This window comes from Typopeltis vanoorti, chromosome 25 (assembly GCF_054136105.1).
Source record: "Typopeltis vanoorti isolate ZY-2024b chromosome 25, IOZ_Tvanoo_1.0, whole genome shotgun sequence".
NCBI classification, from domain to species: Eukaryota; Metazoa; Arthropoda; class Arachnida; order Uropygi; family Thelyphonidae; genus Typopeltis; species Typopeltis vanoorti.
In genome coordinates this window covers 51,803,557-51,824,061 of record NC_143573.1, presented here as the reverse complement: position 1 = coordinate 51,824,061, position 20,505 = coordinate 51,803,557, and the positions used below count along the sequence as shown (strand labels likewise).

The 20,505-nt window shown below is 37.1% G+C and overlaps 1 protein-coding gene across 1 annotated transcript in view; it reads right to left on the bottom strand.

Annotated features, from left to right (window-relative positions):
- Positions 1–20,505, bottom strand: part of LOC150092745 (ATP-dependent RNA helicase A-like) — a 337,554-nt gene that overhangs the window by 129,771 nt on the left and 187,278 nt on the right. Inside the window, 1 exon segment of the mRNA XM_090414778.1 lies at positions 7,579–7,735. Coding sequence (XP_090270904.1) covers positions 7,579–7,735 — 157 coding nt within the window.

Genomic DNA, 20,505 nt, shown 5'->3' with positions numbered 1-20,505 from the left:
TCAGTAATAACTCAAATCCCCAACTACATTTAGGGGTTTGAGTTAATACAGATGATATGCAGAATTGTTGCATTTAGCTTTAAACTCAATTTCTAAGGTACCACATCAGAAATACAAATTAGTATACACTGTCAATTAAGAAAAGCAATTAGATTAATTATTAATACAAGAAAAATTATGCTTGCATGACGTCATCATCCATCTAGAGAAATGCTTAATTTCAGAAGATTTAATTCTATAACATTTAGTAAGTGTAGGTTCAGGTTTACTTTCAATCACCACCTGAGTATGTTATATTTCATCATCAGAAAGATTTCACCTGTTAATGTCGTCTTTGTTTCAGTCACACCTATTATGTGTCACTCTGGTACTTATCCAATTCTTCTGCTAGCTCCATTTCTTATCCATTGATGCTTCTTACTGTTGATGTTGAGCTGGGATTTCTTCCAGAAGCTAACTTTTAGTTGTTTAACCGGTACTCAGATGAAAATAATGGGACCTTTTTTAGTTGGTTGTTGCCCCAGCCATCATGAAATTTGTCATGTTGTACCATTATTTTGCACTATGGATTATTAGCTATACTTTTGTCTCCAAATTTTCACTAAATATTTTTATATCTGATAATCATTTCCTAATCTGTTGTTTAGATTTCCAACAAGGGCCAATTTTTTCGATTTCATTGTGTCAGCTGCCTTCTCTAATGCCTCGAAAAATTCCCCCATTTCTTTCTTAGTCGAACCTTCTGTGAGATCATAGGCACAAATTAGTTCTCAATGTCCAGTTCCCCATTCTGATATTTTCCCACATCACTATTAGATATTGCCAGCCATTCAAGATAATTATCCTCGTATTTAGTGTTGAATACTACAGTTACTGCTTTTCCCTGGTTATTATTGCCTGAATATAACATTTTGAATAATTAGGAAGATCTCACCTGTTTTCCATATTTGTTTAAGTCATGTCTATTATAAATTATATATAGTTTAATACTTTATCCAAGTGTAAGATACTTTTGGTGCAAACTTTGTTTGCACCAAAAGTATCTTCAGGACTGGGCCAACTGGTGGCAAAGGTGGAATAAGTTCTTATCACTTTCCTTAGTATCCCATAATGCAAAGCACTTCTCTTTGTGGACATGTATAACGCTATGCAATATGGGAAGGGTCACTACCCTGACCGGTTTCGACCTTTATTGAGGTCTCTTCAGTGGGAGCCAAACCCCGAGGTGATACAAAAAAAACTTCCAACATCTTTCTCTAATCCAGAGTAATTTAATAAGGTGTGACACCTTTTAGCAACTGGCATATGGAAATATGAGTTCTGCATTGCTTCAACTTTGGTAACTCTGGGTCTGGCTCCCACTGAAGAGACCTTTCCCATAATGCATAGCATTATACATGTCCACAAAGAGTTGTGCTTTGCATTATGGGATACTAAGGAAAGTGATGAGAACTTAGTCCACCTTTGCCACGAGTTGTTCCAGTCCTGAAGATACTTCAGACACAAACTTTTTTTGCTTACACTTGGATAAAGGATTAAACTAAATATATACTTTATAGTCTAACCAAGTGGGAAAAAAAACTTCCAACATCATGCCTATTATATTGATCTGGTACTATCCAATTCTTCTGCTAGTTTCATTTCGTTTGCATTGATGCTTCTTGTCGACAGCACAATCTTGAACTCTGATGATGAGTTGGGATGCATTATGGGATTTATTAACCTGACAATGCCACAGCTAGCATGAAATTCTGTCATTTTGACCACCATTTTGCATTGTGGTTTAAGCCAATAAGAATAAAAATTTGACTGGCTAAATGCCAAATTGTCAGCCCATCCTCGTTTGTTCATTATCCAGTATCTATCAGAATGCACGAGGAGGTTAGGAATGGACAATTAGGACTGAAGTCCTGGTCTTTTTTTCTGCATTCCTTAATGGCTATGTGGAAGCCTCTTCTCGGTTATACAGCTTTGACCCTTTTACATAATAACAGCAAAGTTTCTGGTTATGTTTGATGATCATACATAAGATCTGAAAAATATTATACTTTATTTTCAGTGCAAGTGAATCAGTCACTTAACTGATGTCAGATCTTACATTTTGGTCTTTTAAGGCACAGCTCATGTTTTTTACTGGCAACAATAACTTGTTTGGCTAACCTTTCTCATGCTGCTTAAGTGACCAAACTAACTTACCACTATTCATCCTGGATGCTAATGATGTGAAATTAGTTCCTTTCTAATATCTTAGTTCTTCATGTGACCCCACATTCATCTATTTACCTACTTAATTTTTCATGCTATTCCCATGTCTGTGGTTTAAAGTCTTTGATGAACTATTTTATTCTAATCCAACTTTCAGCTCTAAGTTAAAATTAGTTTGAAAGACATCTGTTACACACACACACAAAAGATGCTGACAGTCTGGGATTTTCAGCTATTTTTAATTCACTGTTGTGAGTACTTTTACTTACAGTTAAATTGATAACCAATTATAAGAGATTGAGTATTGCACATCTACCAACACACACACACACACACACACACACACACACACACACACACACACACACACACACACACACACACACACACACACACACACACACAGAGGGGGGGGGGGGGGAGAAAAGTACTATTTGTCTGATCTGTTTATTAAATCATTAAACAATCTATTTTTGAAAAATCTTTGGTTCAAAGAATTCTGAACTAAAGTAAAATACCAAAAGTGCAAAATTAATTTTTAAAGGTAATGAAATAATACATAAAAACTTACTTTCACAAGAAATAAATATATTTTTCTCATTAAGGAACATGTTTTGAAGAGCTCCTGATTCAGATAAGTTTTACTAGGAATAATTAAGTATACATGCGTAATTGTTTAAGTAAGAGCGACTGTAAACATTGTACGCTACCGATATTATTAGTGTGGGGTTTTTTTCCTTGCTTAAACTAAATACGAAAACGTTAATATTAGACCTAGTAACCTGCAGAGAGAGGAGAAAAAAAAAAAATGGCGGCAGCATTGTCATTCCATGATTTTAATTTGGATTTCAGTCGGTTCGTTAAGTGTGAGGTCTGTTATATGTATTCCTTCGACTACATAAATGATTTGTGGATGTTTAGTGCGGATGGAAGAAGGATGTGTGCGAAATGTGACCTGAACGAGGAATTGATGAATGCGAATATGAAGTTGATGACAGAAAGTGCTAGTACCGATTGTGTGGTGAGTGCACGTTTGAAAGAGGAGGATGGCGAGAAACACATTCGAAAAAATGTTAAAAAATCAGGAAAAAAGAAAAAGAGCGATTTGACAACCGTAACGGATGTTAAAAGGGACGAAAGTGAGGCGGAAAGAAACGAAATTGAGAGAACGAATGAAAGTAGAAATGGCGTGGTGCAGAAATCGCAAGTAAAAAAAATCGAAAGTATGAATGATAGCGAAAAAAGAATGACTGATGGCGAAAGTTGGACGCATGTTGGAACGAAAGTATTGAACCAAAGAAAGATGAATGACAGTAAAAGCGAGAATGACAGCGAAAGTTGGACGCATGTTAGTCCGAAAGTATGGAAACAAAGAAAGATATGTGAGAGTGAAAGTGAGAAGAATGATAGTGAAAGTTGGACGTATGTTGGACCGAAAGTACGGAAACAAAGAAGGATGAACGAGAGGGAAAGTGAGAAGAGGGGGTCGAGAGTTAGAAAGTTAGAAAGATTTAATGATAGAGTGAATGTGTCGCGAGGTTCAGAAGGTGAATTGGATTGGATGAAGCAAGAAATGAAATGGATGCGGAATGAAATTAAGAGAATTCAGGTCAAAACTATTAAAATAAATCATGATGGCATGAAAGAGATAACAAAAGATGAGCGAGTGGTGTTGTATGGCGACTCCATTATTAAAGGTGTGCTAGAGGATAAAATGCACAAGGTATGTTTTCCAGGCGGTAAAATGAGTAGAGTGATTGAGGCTTTGAATATGAGGCTGGAACGAGCAAAAGAGTTAATTGTATTAATTGGTACGAATGATTTGAGAGAGAACAAAGAGCATGTCAAAATGAATGTCAGGAGACTGCTTGGAAAGATAAAGGAGAATAGTGTGACAGGAAGGGTGGTCAGTGTGTTGCCTAGGTATGATTGTGGTGAAATGAGGCAGAGAGCAAGGATTATGAATGATATTCTGGCTGAAATGTGTGAGGAGATGGGAGTACAGTTTGTTAATGTGTGGAATGAGTTTGAGGGACGAAGTGAGCTGTATGGGAGCGATGGACTGCATTTGAGTGGTTATGGTATGAGTCGCTTGGAGAGACTGCTGCTGGAAGGTAGAGAAGTGAATAGAGAGAATGAATCAGATCGAGAGGGGAGTGATGTGGAAGAGCAGGAGAGATTGAAGGAGTGGAAATGAATGTGAAAGCGAGTGGTATGAGTATAGAAAATGAGAGAATGGGTGTGCAAGAGGAGCAGGGAAACGGCGAGGCTCAGGGTGGACAGGGATACACAGCGTGAGAAAGGTGGATGCTCCAAGAGGAGGTGAGAGAATGTGTAGGCAGGAAAGTAATGGGATGATCAGGGATCAAAAGGAAACAGATGGAATTGCAAAGGGTTCTAAAATGAAGAAGCAGAAAGGGAAATGGCCCCAGTCCAGCATGGAGAGATCACATCGAGTGAGTGGTATCAGTGGAACTAGCTGTAGATCCAGAAATGAGTTGTTGTGTTTGTATACCAATGCTAGAAGTATAAGAAACAAGGCGGATGAAATGGCTGCACTAATTGCGTCTGTGCACCCAGAGATTGTCGGAATAAGTGAGACATGGTTAGATGAGGATGACATCCTGACAGGAATAGAGATGGAAAGGTATGATGTGTTTCGTGAGGATAGAAGGGGTAAAAATGGAGGGGGAGTGCTATTGATGATAGAGAAAGAGTTATGTCCATACAAGGTAGAGATGCAAGAGGGAAATGGGGCCAGTGGTTTTGAGGCAGTATGGTGTGAGATAGAGGTGAATAGAATCAAATACTTGGTGGGATGTTGTTATAGACCTGGTAATGTGGATGGTGGTGATAGTGAAATGTATAGTCAAATAAGCCAAGCAAATAAGAAAAGGGTGATTATTATGGGTGATTTTAATTATGGCAATATAGACTGGAATGAAGAGATAGCAACTGGAAGTAAAGAAAATGAGTTTCTTGCGTTTTTGAGGGATAACTACCTCAGACAGTATGTAACAGAGGGTACAAGAGGATTAAGGGTCTTGAATTTGGTCATCTCATCGGAGGATGTAATTATCAATGAGGTATCAAATCATCCACCAATTGGTGAAAGTGACTATGAGGTGATTACTTGGGTGGTTGCCAGCAGTGCAAGGACCCCTGTGAAAAAAGGGTATATGTGGAACTACAAGGGGGGTGATTATGAAGAGCTCAGGAGACAGCTTGCAGGTGTAGCATGGAATGAGGAATTAGCTGGAAAAGAGATCAATGCAGCTTGGGGGATTTTCAAAAAATATTTAGTGGATGCAATGTCTAAATGTATACCACGGGTGAGAAGGTTAAATAAGTTAGGTGTGAGATGGATGAATAAAGAGATTAAGCATGCAATACAGAGAAAAAGGGCATTGTGGAGGCAGCATAAGAGAAGTGGAAGTAACCAATTTCATGAGTTCTACAAAGACCAGACAAGGAGAGTGACTTGGTTGGTGAGAGTAGCTAAAGAGAGGTATGAACAGCAGTTAGCTAATGAAGCTAAAAAGAATCCTAGGGAGTTCTTTCGATATGTAGCCAGCAAAAGAAAGAATGATTATGGAAGGATGACATTGATTGGAGGAAATGGTATAAAGACAGCTGTTGCAGAATGTGTGGTGGAGATACTTAATGAGCAGTTCATAAAGATCTTTCAATCTTGTGAATGTGACTTCATGGAGAGATTAAGAGCAGTTGATGATGGGGAGGAGAGACTGACTGTAAGTGAGCAAGAGGTGTTTGGGGAGTTGAGTAAACTAGATGTAAATAAGGCTGTGGGACTTGATAATATATCACCGCGTATTCTGAAGGAATGTGCCAGAGAGTTGACACCTGCCTTGACATATTTTTTTAATACAAGTCTTGCACTTGGTCAAGTCCCTAAAGAGTGGAAGGAGGGCAAGATTGTGCCACTTCATAAAGGAGGTGATCGAACTCAAGCATCAAACTATAGGCCTATCTGTGTGTCAGGTGTTGTGGTTAAGTTGCTGGAGAAGCTTGTGAGAACTAGGATCCAGAGTTGGGTTGACAACAATGGTATAATCTTTGATGGACAGCATGGATTTGCTAAAGGAAGGTCGTGTTTTAGTAATCTACTTACTTATTACAATAAAGTGACTGCTTCCTTGGACAGAGGAGAAGGATACACAGTAATATACTTGGATTTTGCAAAAGCTTTTGATAGAGTACCTCATGATAAGTTGACAGTCAAACTAGAGCAGATGGGGTTGGATATTAGATTAGTGCATTGGATTGGAGACTGGCTATCTGATAGGTATCAACAAGTTGTGTATGGGGGTGCAATATCCAGGAAAAGGAAAGTCACTAGTGGAGTGCCTCAGGGATCTGTTTTAGGGCCATTACTATTTAACTTGTATATTAATGATATTGGCGAAGATTTGGATGGAGATATTCAGTTGTTTGCAGATGATGCAAAGTTGGGACGAACCATAAAGAGTAGTGAAGATGTTGTGGCCTTGCAAGAAGACTTGAATAAATTGAGTGATTGGGCAAGCAAATGGGGATGTGAGTTCAATGTTGCAAAATGTAAGGTTTTAAAATTTGGAAAACAAAGATGGGATGCAGAATTTCTGCTTGGTGAGAATATATTGTTGGAAGTAGAGGAAATAAGAGATCTGGGAGTGATAGTGGATAAGGATCTAAAATTTAGGGGACACATCGCCAAAATTGTGAAGACTACACAAAGACTTCTGGGAATGATGAGGAGGACACTGACGTGTAGAAGTAGGGAAATTCTTGTTCCATTGTATAAGGCTTTGATTAGGCCACACATGGACTATTGTGCCCAGATTTGGTCACCTGGTTTTCAGAAGGATGAAGAGATGTTGGAAAGGGTCCAAAGGCGACTGACTAAGGTAGTCTCTGACCTCTGGAATGTCGAGTATGAGGAAAGATTGAAAAGATGTAATTTGCAGAGTCTAGTGGAGAGAAGGAAGAGGGAAGATATGATAGAGACCTACAAGTTGGTAAGGGGTTGTTATAGGATCAATGGTGGAGAAGTTCTACAGAGAATAGTGGGAGATCAGGGGACAACCAGAGGTCATAACTGGAAACTGTATAAAGAGGGTGTGAGTAGGGGAGTGAGAGGCAGGTTTTTTTCGTGCAGAGTTGTGAATGATTGGAATGTCTTGCCTGAGAGTGTGGTGTCTGCAGGGAGTTTGAATGGGTTTAAGACCCGGTATGATGAGATGTGTGTGAGATAAAAGGACCTCCTAGATGAGTCTTTGACTCCATGAGGTCTTGTTTAATAATAATAATAATAATAATAATAATTAAGTAAACACAACAGATAAAACTATAGCATCTACTGCATACACCTACCTTGCACAGGATATGATCTACCTGGAACTTCTATAATGGGACATCCACCAAAATATTTCTGAAAAAGGCTTGTGTCAATGGTTGCAGACATCAAAATAACACGTATGTCAGGAAACGCACATACCATATCTCGCAGCACAACCATAATAAAATCTGACTGTTGGATAAAACAATGTAAATTGATTACAATTGTTTTCATGAAATAGAACAAATGAAATTTAACATGTCTTAATATGAATCTATGGATAACATGTAGCAAAGGTAGAATTCTAGAAATAAGCTTTAAAAATCAAACTGAGACTCAACGTGATAAGTGTGCCAACATACTCATAGTGTATTAGGTACTGCATAAAGGACTCAGAATGTTTAATCATCACATAGCACACAAAGGAGAGTAGCATAGATATTAGGAAATGTTCTTCACAGAAATCTTCCACTCAGCCCTTGATTACCACTTTGTTTTCAGTTCTGCAAGTGAAGCACCAGTCAACTTTTTTATACTGTCTATTCAGTTTATTCTAGGTTTCTTCCAGGAACTCAGGAAAGAGTTCCTGGAAGAAATCCTTCAAGAACTTTCAATGCAGTAGACCATTTAATCTGCTGATATGACCAAGCCACATAAAGTTGTTTCCTTCAAATCTCTTGGACTGCCAAAAGAACTGATTCTTTGTTTCACTTCGAAATTTGTGATGTGATCAGTGTATAATCAGCAAGAAATGAGCCTCTTGAAAGCTAGATATAAGTTGTATAAGAATTCCATAAAAGAACCTCCTAATCAGAGTTTTCTCGAACATTCCTTCAGAACGTAAATAGCAAATTCTTCTTTAAATGCTTATTGACAGTCTTAACACTTCCAATTTAAAAAAAACTTACAGTTCTACGATTCCCTTTTCGGAATCTACTATAAATCGTCCAATTAGTAAATCTTCCTCCAATATCATTTTAAAACGATCTATAGCAATATTTCCCTTTTATTCATCAATACTTATTCCACATTAAAACTTAATAGTTACACGATTCCTTTTGCGGAATATACTATTAATTTTCCTCCGACTGTCACATAAAAAAAACTCAAGTTCCTCTGAATCTAAATATCTGCTGGCCTGTTCTAAATTCCTTCCGAACGCTTTCTTGTTTACAGCCGTTACTCAGATACTGAACGCTTTCTTGTCAGCTGTCAATCACTCATCAAACTTCTCGGCGAGTATGCGCACTCCGTGACAAGTGAGAAACTAAGTGCTGTATAATGGCTAACACTTTGTCTCCGTTAGCAATAAGAGAATGTCCTCATAAAACACAACTTTTGATAATTTTAAATTACAATAAAATTTGTTTGAAGTAATACAGTTATTCAAATCCAGTACATTAAATTTTTTACTGCTTTACATATTACTTTTAACAAAACAATTTCCATAGCGGGCACATCGCAAGTGCCGACAATGCGTGTTATGAAAACAAAACTAATAAACATACTAACATAAACAATACGTAAAAATATTCAGAATTTTAATTATGATTATTTTTACATCAGTTTCATCTTTCTCTGAAAAAAAAAATTTTTTTTTGCTAAAACATTTTTTTTAAAATATTTAACCTATATCTAAACAAAACTTTTAATGCTTATTCCTAGATCTTAAAAAATAATGTGATTCTTGCTCATCATTATTTACACTTTCGGAATCACTAGTTACAGAATCATCTGATGGTAGAGAAGATTCAGAATTTACATCTTCTAATTTACTATACTTACAAATTTCATTTCTGTACTTTTCAAATATCTCACTTAAGTTATTTGAATTATGCCTTAAATCTACAGAATTATTATTATTATTATTTCGGGCTACTCCAGGGAGTCCTTAGACTCATCGAGGGAGGCCCTAAACATCATGTCCATACAACTATTCGACATTCTCACAGTATCTATCATACCTTGCCTTGAACTCACTGACTGTCATAGCACCCACAACAGGCTCTGGCAGCTTATTCCACTCATTTACCACTCTAAAAGTAAAGAACTCAGTTCTAACACCCCTGCTAACCACACTCTTGCCCAGCTTCCATAGGTGTCCCCCTAGTTCTCCCACCACCAGTCCTGATCTCAAGAATATCCTCTGAATTAATCCTATAGAATCCTTTTAGCAATTTGAATGTCTCAATCATGTCTCACCTTTTCCGCCTATCAACTAGTTTCTGCAACCCACAAATCTTCAACCTATTCTCATATGGTTCATTCCATAGACCTGCTATCATCTTAGTCACTCGCCTCAGGATCCTCTCCACCTCCTCCCCATCAAGAAGGAACCGAGGTGACCAAATCTGGGCACAGTAGTCGAGATGAGGTCTCATCAGGGCTCGGTACAGAGGTACAATAACTTGCTTGTCTCTGCTCGTCAAGGTATTTTTCAACAACCAAGTGAGTTGATGAGCTGATTTAGCTACTTTTGCAATGTGCCCCCTAAACTTCATCTCCCTATCCACCAACAAGTCCCTGGCCTCATCAATCTCTTAGAGTACAGTTCCACCAATGTGGTATACTGCTGCCAATCTTTTCACCCCAAAATGCATAACCTTACATTTTGTCACATTAAATTGACATTCATTCTCCTTAGCCCCAGAACTCTAATCTATCTAAGTCATCCTGCAAGACTTTGACATCTTCTACATTCACTATCGCCCTACCCAACTTTGCATCATCAGCGAACAAATGAACTGTTCCACTTAGATCTTTCCCTATATCGTTAATGAACAGATTAAACAGCAGTGGTCCAAGAACAGAACCCTGCGGCACACCACTAGTCACAGGCCATCTTTTGGACTCTACTCCTGAATAAACTACTCTTTGATATCTCTCCATCAACCAACCACCTATCCATCTCACCAACCCTATATCCATTCCCATATGTTGTAGTTTACGGATTAGAATTCCATGTGGTATCCTGTCAAACGCTTTTGCCAGGTCCAGCAGTATCAGTGTAAACCCATTTCCCTTATCCAGTTCTGCCGTCACCTTGTTATAAAACTTGAGCAAGTTACTGAGGCATGATCTACCCTTCACAAAGCCATGCTGTCCCCTGTACAGTATCTCATTTTCATCAATCCATTCCTGTATTTTTACCTTGACTACTTTCTCCAAGACCTTGACAATGACTCCTGATATGCTGATCGGTTGGTAATTTGCAACAGTAGTCTTGGATCCTCCTTTATGCAGTGAAACTATTTTCCCCTCTTTCCTTCGGGACTAAACCAGACCTGAGACTCAGATTAAACAACATGGTCAAGGGCACTGATAATTCCTTAGCCACTTCACCCGTGCCAGTATACCATCCAATCCCACAGATGTATTCACATTAAGGTTCTGTAATAGACTATTCACCTCCACTTCATTCATCACAATTCCCATATAAACTAATGGTTCCTTCATTTTTTCAATGTCACCACCTGGATGATATACTTTTGCAAAGTGTGCGCTCAGTAACTCCACTATATTGACTGGTTCAGTGACCTCCTTACCATCGTTATTCCTTAAAACCATTTTCCCATATACAGTTTTTTTCTTGCTTGCAGCATATTGAAAGAACTGTTTGGGATTCTCTTTTGCTTGCATAGCTAGTTTTCTTTCATAATCGGCTTTTGCTGTTTTTACCAGACTCGTTACCCTTCTGGCCTGCACTTTATACCGTTCGTGTGCCTGCAGGTCACCCCTTTCTTTAAATTCCCTCCACAGTTGTTTCTTTTTTTGCAGCTCAAGCTTAATGGTGTTATTCATCCATTTAACCCCTACTTGTTTTACCATTCAGACCCTAGGTATACAATCAGCCATAACTGCCTGTAAATGCTTCTTGACCACTTCCCATGCTCTATCGACGTCCAGCCCTTGCAGTTGTACATGCCATGGCACTGATCCAAGCAATCTCCTAAGCTTGTCAAACTTGCCAGCACGGTAATTCCACATATACCCTGTCTTAATCAAAAATTCCACACCTTTAGCTACCTCCCAGGTCAAGACCTTATGATCACTCTCACCAATAGGTGGCAACATGGTCATATTCATTACAGTCAAATTCTCAGATGCTATTACCAGGTCAAGCACTCTCACACCCCTAGTATTTTCAATTACATGCTGTCTCTACTGCTGATAGTTATCCCTTAATAATTGAATAAAATCCATTTCCTTCCTCAGATGTGTCCTCTCCTCCTTCCAATCAATGTTACCATAGTTGAAATCCCCCATAATAATTACCCTCCTTCCACTCATTTCATCAATTTCCCTATGCATACTATCTCCACCATCTATTCCATCACCTGGTCTATAGCAGCACCCAACTGTATATTTTATTCTGCCAGTCTCAATCTCACGCCAAATAGCCTGAAATGAGCTCCTTTCACTATCCTGCGATACAACTTCAATTCTCCTTGGCTGCAGTTAATCAGCTATCATCAATGATACCCCTCCCCCCCATTTTATTCTCTCTGTCCCTCCTAAACACACTATAACCTACACATTCTATCCTACCAACTATATCATCTTCCGTCAGCCATGTTTCACTAATGCCAATAACCTGTGGCCAGGAAGAGCCAATCAAGGCCAAAAATTCTTCCTTCTTGTTCCTAATACTCCTGGCATTAGTATACATGAAATGCAGTGATCCCTTTGTCCCACCCCTATCTTGATGCGTTTTTCTAAATGTCCCATTCCCATTTTTTGTCCTTAGTGCTGGTTCAGGTACATTATATACATTTTTACACTCAACTGTCTCACTGAAGTTTGCATATCCACTCCCCCCCCACCTCCCTCCATGGTAGTTCTAGTTTCCCTGGTTCTGCACACCCATTTTCACTTCATTCAGCAAATCATCACTATCAGAATCAAATTTTACAGGTTTCTGAGATTCTTTATCCTTATTAACTAAATCAGAGGTATTTTCACATTCCTCTGGCTTACTTAACTCTATGTTAACTAACCTATGATATTCTACTATAATTTCATCCTTGTTAGAGTCAGTTTGATTATCATCACTCTTACATTTTACATTATCTGAATTATGTACCCTGATATTTCTAAAATTTCCTGCATTAGGGTTTATTTTACCAAAATTTAATTTTCTCCTTTGCTGCATATTTGAATTATGAGTTTTAAAACTATTCCCTTTCCTATTATTTGATTGTGAATGAGACGCACAATTAGTACCAGGAAAATAACGCTCATCTTTCAATATTTTATTCATATTGTCTCCTAATGTAACTAAATTTCTACTCCCTAAAAAGTACCTTTTTAACCTATCGAAGTGTACACTTAAAATTTTACTAGGATTTTTGACATCTTGAATCCTAAAATTCACAGGAGAAAAATTATCTAAAATTCTATATGGGCCTAAAGCTTTCCTAGACGATTCATCATCATCGTCATCAGATTCTAGAGATCTAGATAAGTAATCAGTAACTATATTTCTTTTTCCTGGAATATAAGCCACATCAATATTATATTCCTGCAGTTCCAGTGCCCACCTAATTATACGTTGCTTTTTATCTTTCATAGTACTTAGGAATGACAGAGGCTGGTGATCAGATCTTAATTGAATAGGTTGTCCTGACAATAAGTATCTAAATTTTCTCAATAGAAAAATTATTGCTAGTGCTTCCTTCTCTATGGTTGAATAATTCAATTCTGGACCTGATAATTTTCTACTTATAAAAGCTACTGGCTTAAAATCTTCTCCTTCTTTTTGTTCTAGTACAGCAGCAATGCAATCATTTGAAGCATCAGCAGAAAGATAAAATACTTCACCAAACTTAGGATAAATGAGAAGTGGCGCTTTAGTCAATGCCAGTTTTAGTTTGTCAAATGCTTCTTGTTGAGCTTCACCCCAATTGAATTTAAAAACTTTCCTTGTCAAGAACACCATGGGTCTCAATAGCTGTGAACAATTTGGAATAAATTTCCTATAGAAATTTAACATGCCAATAAATCTGCGAACTTGTCTAACTGTTTTAGGAAGTTTAGCTGATAATATGCCTTCTACATTTGACTGAGTTGGCATAATTCCTTTGCTACTGATTTTTTGACCTAAATATTCAACTTCTTTTAAGAAAAATTAGCATTTAGAGCACTTTAAAGATAGATTTGCCTCATCTAATCTCTTTAAGACATTCCATAGGATTTTACAATGGCTAACTATATCCCTTGAATAAATTAGAAGATCCTCCTAAAAACAGATGACTCCACTTCCCAATATATCTGATAAGACAGAATTCATTAAAGACTGGAATGACATAGCAGAATTTCTTGCACCTTGTGGTAATTGACATAGTTGATATTTCTGCCATTTAGTAGCAAATGCGAAGTATTTTCTGTCTTCCTTCTTCAAAGGAATCTGAAAGTAGCCAGAATTTAAATCCAGTTTTGTAAAATATTGTGCTCCTTCCAAATTTATCAATAATTCCTCAATTTTACACAGAGGGGAATCAATAGGCTTTGTAAACTTATTGGTGGCTCTCAAGTCTAAGACAAACCTCAGGCTTCCATTTGGTTTTTCAATTAAGATGAATGGACTGTTCCACTGAGAATTTGACTTCTCAATTATTCCTGCGCTTTCATATTCCTGCAGTAGTTTCTGGCAACACTCCATATATTTCAGTGGGGTCTGATATTGCCTAATATAAATGAGATTGAGTACAAATCTGCACTGAGTGTTCTACTGCATTAGTGCAAGACATTGAAACAATATCCTCTGTGAAAACACCAGAGAAAACTTCAAAGGCAGATTTAAAGAATTTCAGAATTTTATCCTTTTCTTCACTAGTAATTGCTGATTTCATTGAATTCTGCACCAAATTCTCTTTTAATTCCTGAATATTTTCCCTCTCATCTTTCTTTAGAGTCTCAATATTAAACACTTGATCATTAACATTGGTGTCTTGATAAGCTTCAGGAGACTGCTTTAACTTTCTTTTGTCACCTGATTTCCTGTCTAAACAGCATTCTAGTCCACACAAGGACACTGTATTATCAACAAAATTACATGCAAAACCATGATGTTTCAGAAAATCAATTCCAAATATTACTTGTGCATTTGGATTTGAGAATTCTGGAAGAACAATTAATCGATGACAAACTTTCAATGGAAAACAAGGAATTGAAATAAAAACATTGATTTGCTTATCAGCTGAAATTTCCAATTCAAATATACCCTTTAATTTAATTAGATAACTTAAAACTGAAATGTCATTTGGAATTAATTCTGTTAAACAAACTATAAGAAATGAGTGAGATATGTGCACTTCAAGTAAGATTTCACAAGGCACATCTATTAATTAACAATTAATAGATGTGCCTTGTGAAATGTGAAATCGAACAATTAATCGATGACAAACTTTCAATGGAAAACAAGGAATTGAAATAAAAACACTGATTTGCTTATCAGCTGAAATTTCCAATTCAAATATACCCTTTAATTTAATTAGATAACTTAAAACTGAAATGTCATTTGGAATTAATTCTGTTAAACAAACTATAAGAAATGAGTGAGATATGTGCACTTCAAGTAAGATTTCACAAGGCACATCTTCAATAAATCTTTGTAAAACTGTCAAAGGATTACCTCCATTAGCATAAAGAGTTAATGATACATCAAACTCTCTTTTAGGGTTGGCGCTGTCTTCAGCTTTACCCATGTCTAATGAGTAGTTTCACATTTCTGTCCTTGCCAGTATAATATTGGAATAATAATTTTTTCCAGATTTTTCTTTATTCTCTGATTTCTTATGCTGAAAACAAGATTTATCTTTAACATAACAGTCTTCAGCAAAATTACCAGGTTTATTACATCTGAAGCATTTTGGAACATATCTCCTTTGAGATGTTTTATTCCTGTCAATACCATTAGATTTACAAGAGAAAGATTGATTATCTGTAAGATTATTGGATATTGTTAAATCCGATATCATCTTAAACAAAAGTTCCTGTCCTTTTACTATTGGTCTCTGTTGTCTTTCTATTTCTTCACTAAAAAAATGTTTTCAGTTACTCAAATTTTTCCAAATCATGTAATTGTACCTTAGACTCAGATTCTGGAATATCTTCAGTGAAATTCACAGAAGTTTCCTTAGACTGTTTCTTTTTATTAGCACCTTTTAATTTATGAAACTTTCCTTCTCTCACTTTATCTGCAGCCACAATGCTAGGAGAATGAGTTTGATTTTATTCTTATACTGATTCTTATACTGAAAAGAATTTACCTGCTTATTATTTTCAGAATGAAATATATCTCTAAGTCTCTCTTCCTTTTCTTTAACAAGTTCGAAACACTGTTCAAGATTTTTAATCTTTTTCTTGTATGCTGTTTCTTTCAAATTATCTTTACGGCCAAGCCTAAATTGATTAAACAGCAACCATTCTAAAGAGGGTTTCTCTTCAGATGAGACATTAAATTTATGAGCAATGCTCCTAAGTCTATGATAATATTCTGAAAGAGACTCCCTATTACCTTGAATGCACTGATGAATTTTCCAGATGTTAGGCCCTAATTCTCTTACACTTGAAAATTCTGATATTAGCAGACTTTTAAATAATGCATAACTGTCAGTGTCTCTCAGTAAAGGAGATGTGTTTAAGAATGTTTTGGCTTTGCCCAATAATTTACTACGAACTACAATCAACAAATGAAAATCTGACCATTTTCCTAAATCTCTAATTTTTTCTGCATATTTTAAAAAATGTTCCTACACTTTCACTACTATCAACTGAGAAAGAAGGTATTACTGAAGTTGGATTAATTAACCTAAAAAATTCCTCATCTTTAACTAAAGAAACTTAATCATTAGAATTACTCTATCTAACAGATAAGCTTAGGCGTTGATGGTTATTCATGACTTATTTTTCACGGTATTAACAACACCACAAACACTTTTATCAACAAAGATGTTTTATTAACGCTAATATTTCGCTGATTTTCAACTCAGCATCATCAGAGCACAACACACATGTAAACGCAACAGTGAATGAGTGAAACAATATAATTGCAAAAGACAAAAGATCTAAAGTCCTATTTTTGGTGCTCTCTAACGGAAAAAAAAGCAGTTATCCAGGAGTTTTTCTTAGGATAACCGTCTCTCAAATTTTTGGCAAATTAATGCAACCATATTTGTTAAGGTTGGGAGAATTCTTCAAAGCCATTGCTGACTCAAAAAATAATCTTTCAGATCTATAACGACTCCTAAATAGCAAATTCGTTTTCCTCCATCTAATCCTGTGTGAAGGAGTGTCCATAGCGTGGTCTGCCAGTCCCTACTTGCCATAGTAATAGTAGCGAATGTATCTTTCATGTTCTTCCAGGCATATGTTCACTGATCTTCCTGTTTGCCCATAGGCCAAGTCACAGTCACATGGAACTTCATACACTATTGGGTGTGCTAAAGGGTGAAGTTTATCCTTAGGCGAGCGGATCAGAGTTGCAAGCTTGACATGAGGTTTGAAGGTGGTGCGAAGGCCATGTTTCAACAATACTTTGGCTATCTTTTCCGATGTACCTCTGATATAGGGAATAGAAAAATCATGTTGTATTCTTGTGTATTAGGGGAGGGCAGAGTAATGGGCCTATGTAGTATTTTATGTAGTATTTTATCTATTTTGTCAAGATTGTAGCCGTTGGCTAAGAACGTATGGCGCAAGTACTGGAGTTCAGTGGTCGGCGCTGTATCGTTAGAACAAATGGCTCTGGCTCTGTGTGTGTTTTTAAAATCCCGTACTGTTGGACTGGATGATGATGTGATTGTTTATGTAGGTATCTGCCTATGTGTGTAGGCTTTCTGTAAATAGAAAAAGGTAGTGATCCATCTGAAAGGCGGGTGACTAATGTGTCAAGAAATGGTAAACAGTTATTTGATTCTTTTTCTACTGTGAAGTGAATTTTGGGATGTTGGCTGTTTAGGTAGGTGATAAAAGCATCCAAAGTGTCTTGTCCATGGGGCCAGATGGCAAACACATCATCTACATAGTGCAACCATACTTGTGGCTTGTATGTAGCTGTGGTAAGTACTTTGTTTTCAAAGTGTTCCATGTAAAAATTTGCTAATGGGAGAGAGAGAGGGGGGGAACCCTCTCTCTCCCATTAATCTGTTTGTAGAATTTCTTCCCCCCCCCCATGTAAGGTAACCTGCATTCATGGTAAATTGAAATAATTCAAAAATATCTGGGGGAAATTTAGACTTGATTAAATCAAGAGTGTCTATAAGTGGTACATTGGTAAATAGGGAGGTGACATCGAAACTAACCATTATGTCTGAATTTTTTAGGATTAGATTTTTAACCAGTGTTTGTTTTGAAATGGATTGAATTTTTTTACAAAAGTAGAGGAGTTGCCAGTAAGAGGGGCAAGCGACTTAGCTAAATGCCAGGCCAGTTTGTATGTGGGACTATCTATGCTATCAACTATGGGGCGTAGGGGAATATTAGTTTTGTGGATTTTTGGTAATCCATAAATACGGGGTGTTTTAACATGAATTGGTTTTATTTTCCTGATGATTTCTTTGGGCCATGATGTCACTTTTTTTCAGTAATTTTCGGACTTTTTTCTTTTGCGACATCGTAGGGTCTCGATGTATAATTTGATACGTGGAACTGTCACATATGAGATCTTGCATTTCCTTTATCGGCTTTTGTAATAATAATATTTTTATTATTATATAACTTTTTTAGGGCAGTTATTTGCTTACGTGGCATATTGCTTTTTGGAGGCTTAGCCTTGTTTATAATACTTGCTATGTCTAGTCGCACGTTATTGGCCATTGCTGGCGGAAGATCGTGGATACTCCGTTCTACTTTCATCATCATTTCGAGTTTAGGAATTTGTTTGGGCGCGACGGCAAAGTTATGTCCTAAACTGAGGGCATTCTTAGCTTCTTCAGTGAGTGTTTCCGATGATAGGTTTACGACCACGTGGTCTCGTCAAAGTTGCGGTCGGGACTTCGTATGTTGGCGCTGTTGTAGTAGTTCAAATTTCCTTAGGTGCTTGCTTTTAACTTTTGTGAATTCTTTTTTTGCTGCAACTTCGGAGATCTGCTGTAGGGTAGTCCATATTTCAGGATTTAACACGTTTATTAGTTCTTGTTGTAGAGCTGTGATAGAGCTGTTTAGCTTACTAAGCTCTATGCGAGTAGCGGCGATTTGTTCTCGAAGAAGTGCTAAACTCGCCCGTCGATAAATACGATGTGCCTTTGCTGATTGCAACTTTTCTTTGAATTTCAGAAAAGATGGAAGGCTAACTGGTTCAATTTTCTGGATAATTTCATTTCAACTTACCGAATCGTCGCGCTTTGTAAACAATATCTTCTCCGTGCAGAATCATCAATCTAACAAATATCATAGAAATATGATATCTGTTAGATCATAGATCATCAATCATAGAAATATGGACTGTCCTACAGCAGATCTCCGGAGTTGCAGCAAAAAAAGAATTCACAAAAGTTAAAAGTAAGCACCTAAAGAAATTTGAACTACTACAACAGCGCCAACATACGAAGTCCCGACCGCAACTTCGACGAGACCACGTGGTCGTAAACCTACCATCGGAAACGCTCAGTGAAGAAGCCAAGAACGCTCTCAGTTTAGGACATAACTTTGCTGTCGCGCCCAAACAAATTCCTAAACTCGAACAAGACACTTTGGATGCTTTTATCACCTACCTAAACAGCCAACACCCCAAAATTCACTTCACAGTAGAAAAAGAATCAAATAACTGTTTACCATTTCTTGACACATTAGTCACCCGCCTTTCAGATGGATCACTATCTTTTTCTATTTACAGAAAGCCTACACACATAGGAAGATACCTACATAAACAATCACATCATCATCCAGTCCAACAGTATGGCATTTTAAAAACACTTACACACAGAGCCAGAGCCATTTGTTCTAACAATACAGCTCCGACCACTGAACTCCAGTACCTGCGCCATACGTTCTTAGCCAACGGCTACAATCCCGACAAAATAGATAAAATACTACATAGGCCCATTACACTGCCCTCCCCTAATACACAAGAATACAACATGATTTTTCTATTCCCTATATCAGAGGTACATCGGAAAAGATAGTCAAAGTACTGTTGAAACATGGCCTTTGCACCACCTTCAAACCTCATGTCAAGCTTGCAACTCTGATCCGCTCGCCTAAGGATAAACTTCACCCTTTAGCACACCCAATAGTGTATGAAGTTCCATGTGACTGTGACTTAGCCTATTATGGGCAAACAGGAAGATCAGTGAACATCTGCCTGGAAGAACATGAAAGATACATTCGCTACTATTACTATGGCAAGTAGGGACTGGCAGACCACGCTATGGACACTCCTTCACACAGGATTAGATGGAGGAAAACGAATTTGCTATTTAGGAGTCGTTATAGATCTGAAAGATTATTTTTTGAGTCAGCAATGGCTTTGAAGAATTCTCCCAACCTTAACAAATACGGTTGCATTAATTTGCCAAAAATTTGAGAGACGGTTATCCTAAGAAAAACTCCTGGATAACTGCTGTTTTTTTTTTTTTTTTTTTTTTTTTTTTTTTCGTTAGAGGGCGCCAAAAATAGGACTTTAGATCTTTTGTCTTTTGCAATTATATTGTTTCGCTCATTCACTGTTGCGTTTACATGTGTGTTGTGCTCTGATGATGCTGAGTTGAAAATCAGCGAAATATTAGCGTTGATAAAACATCTTTGTTGATAAAAGTTTTTGTGGTGTTGTTAATACCGTGAAAAATAAGTCATGCATTAGAATTACTATCTCCTGTAGCCATTTTACTTGAGTCAAGATTTACATTATGGATTCTAAAATAAAGTTATGTCATAACCAATCCTGTCGACTGCACCATTGTTAATAATTAGTGTTTATTTAAAGAGGAGATATTATCGTAATATTAATCCTATCGGCTGCA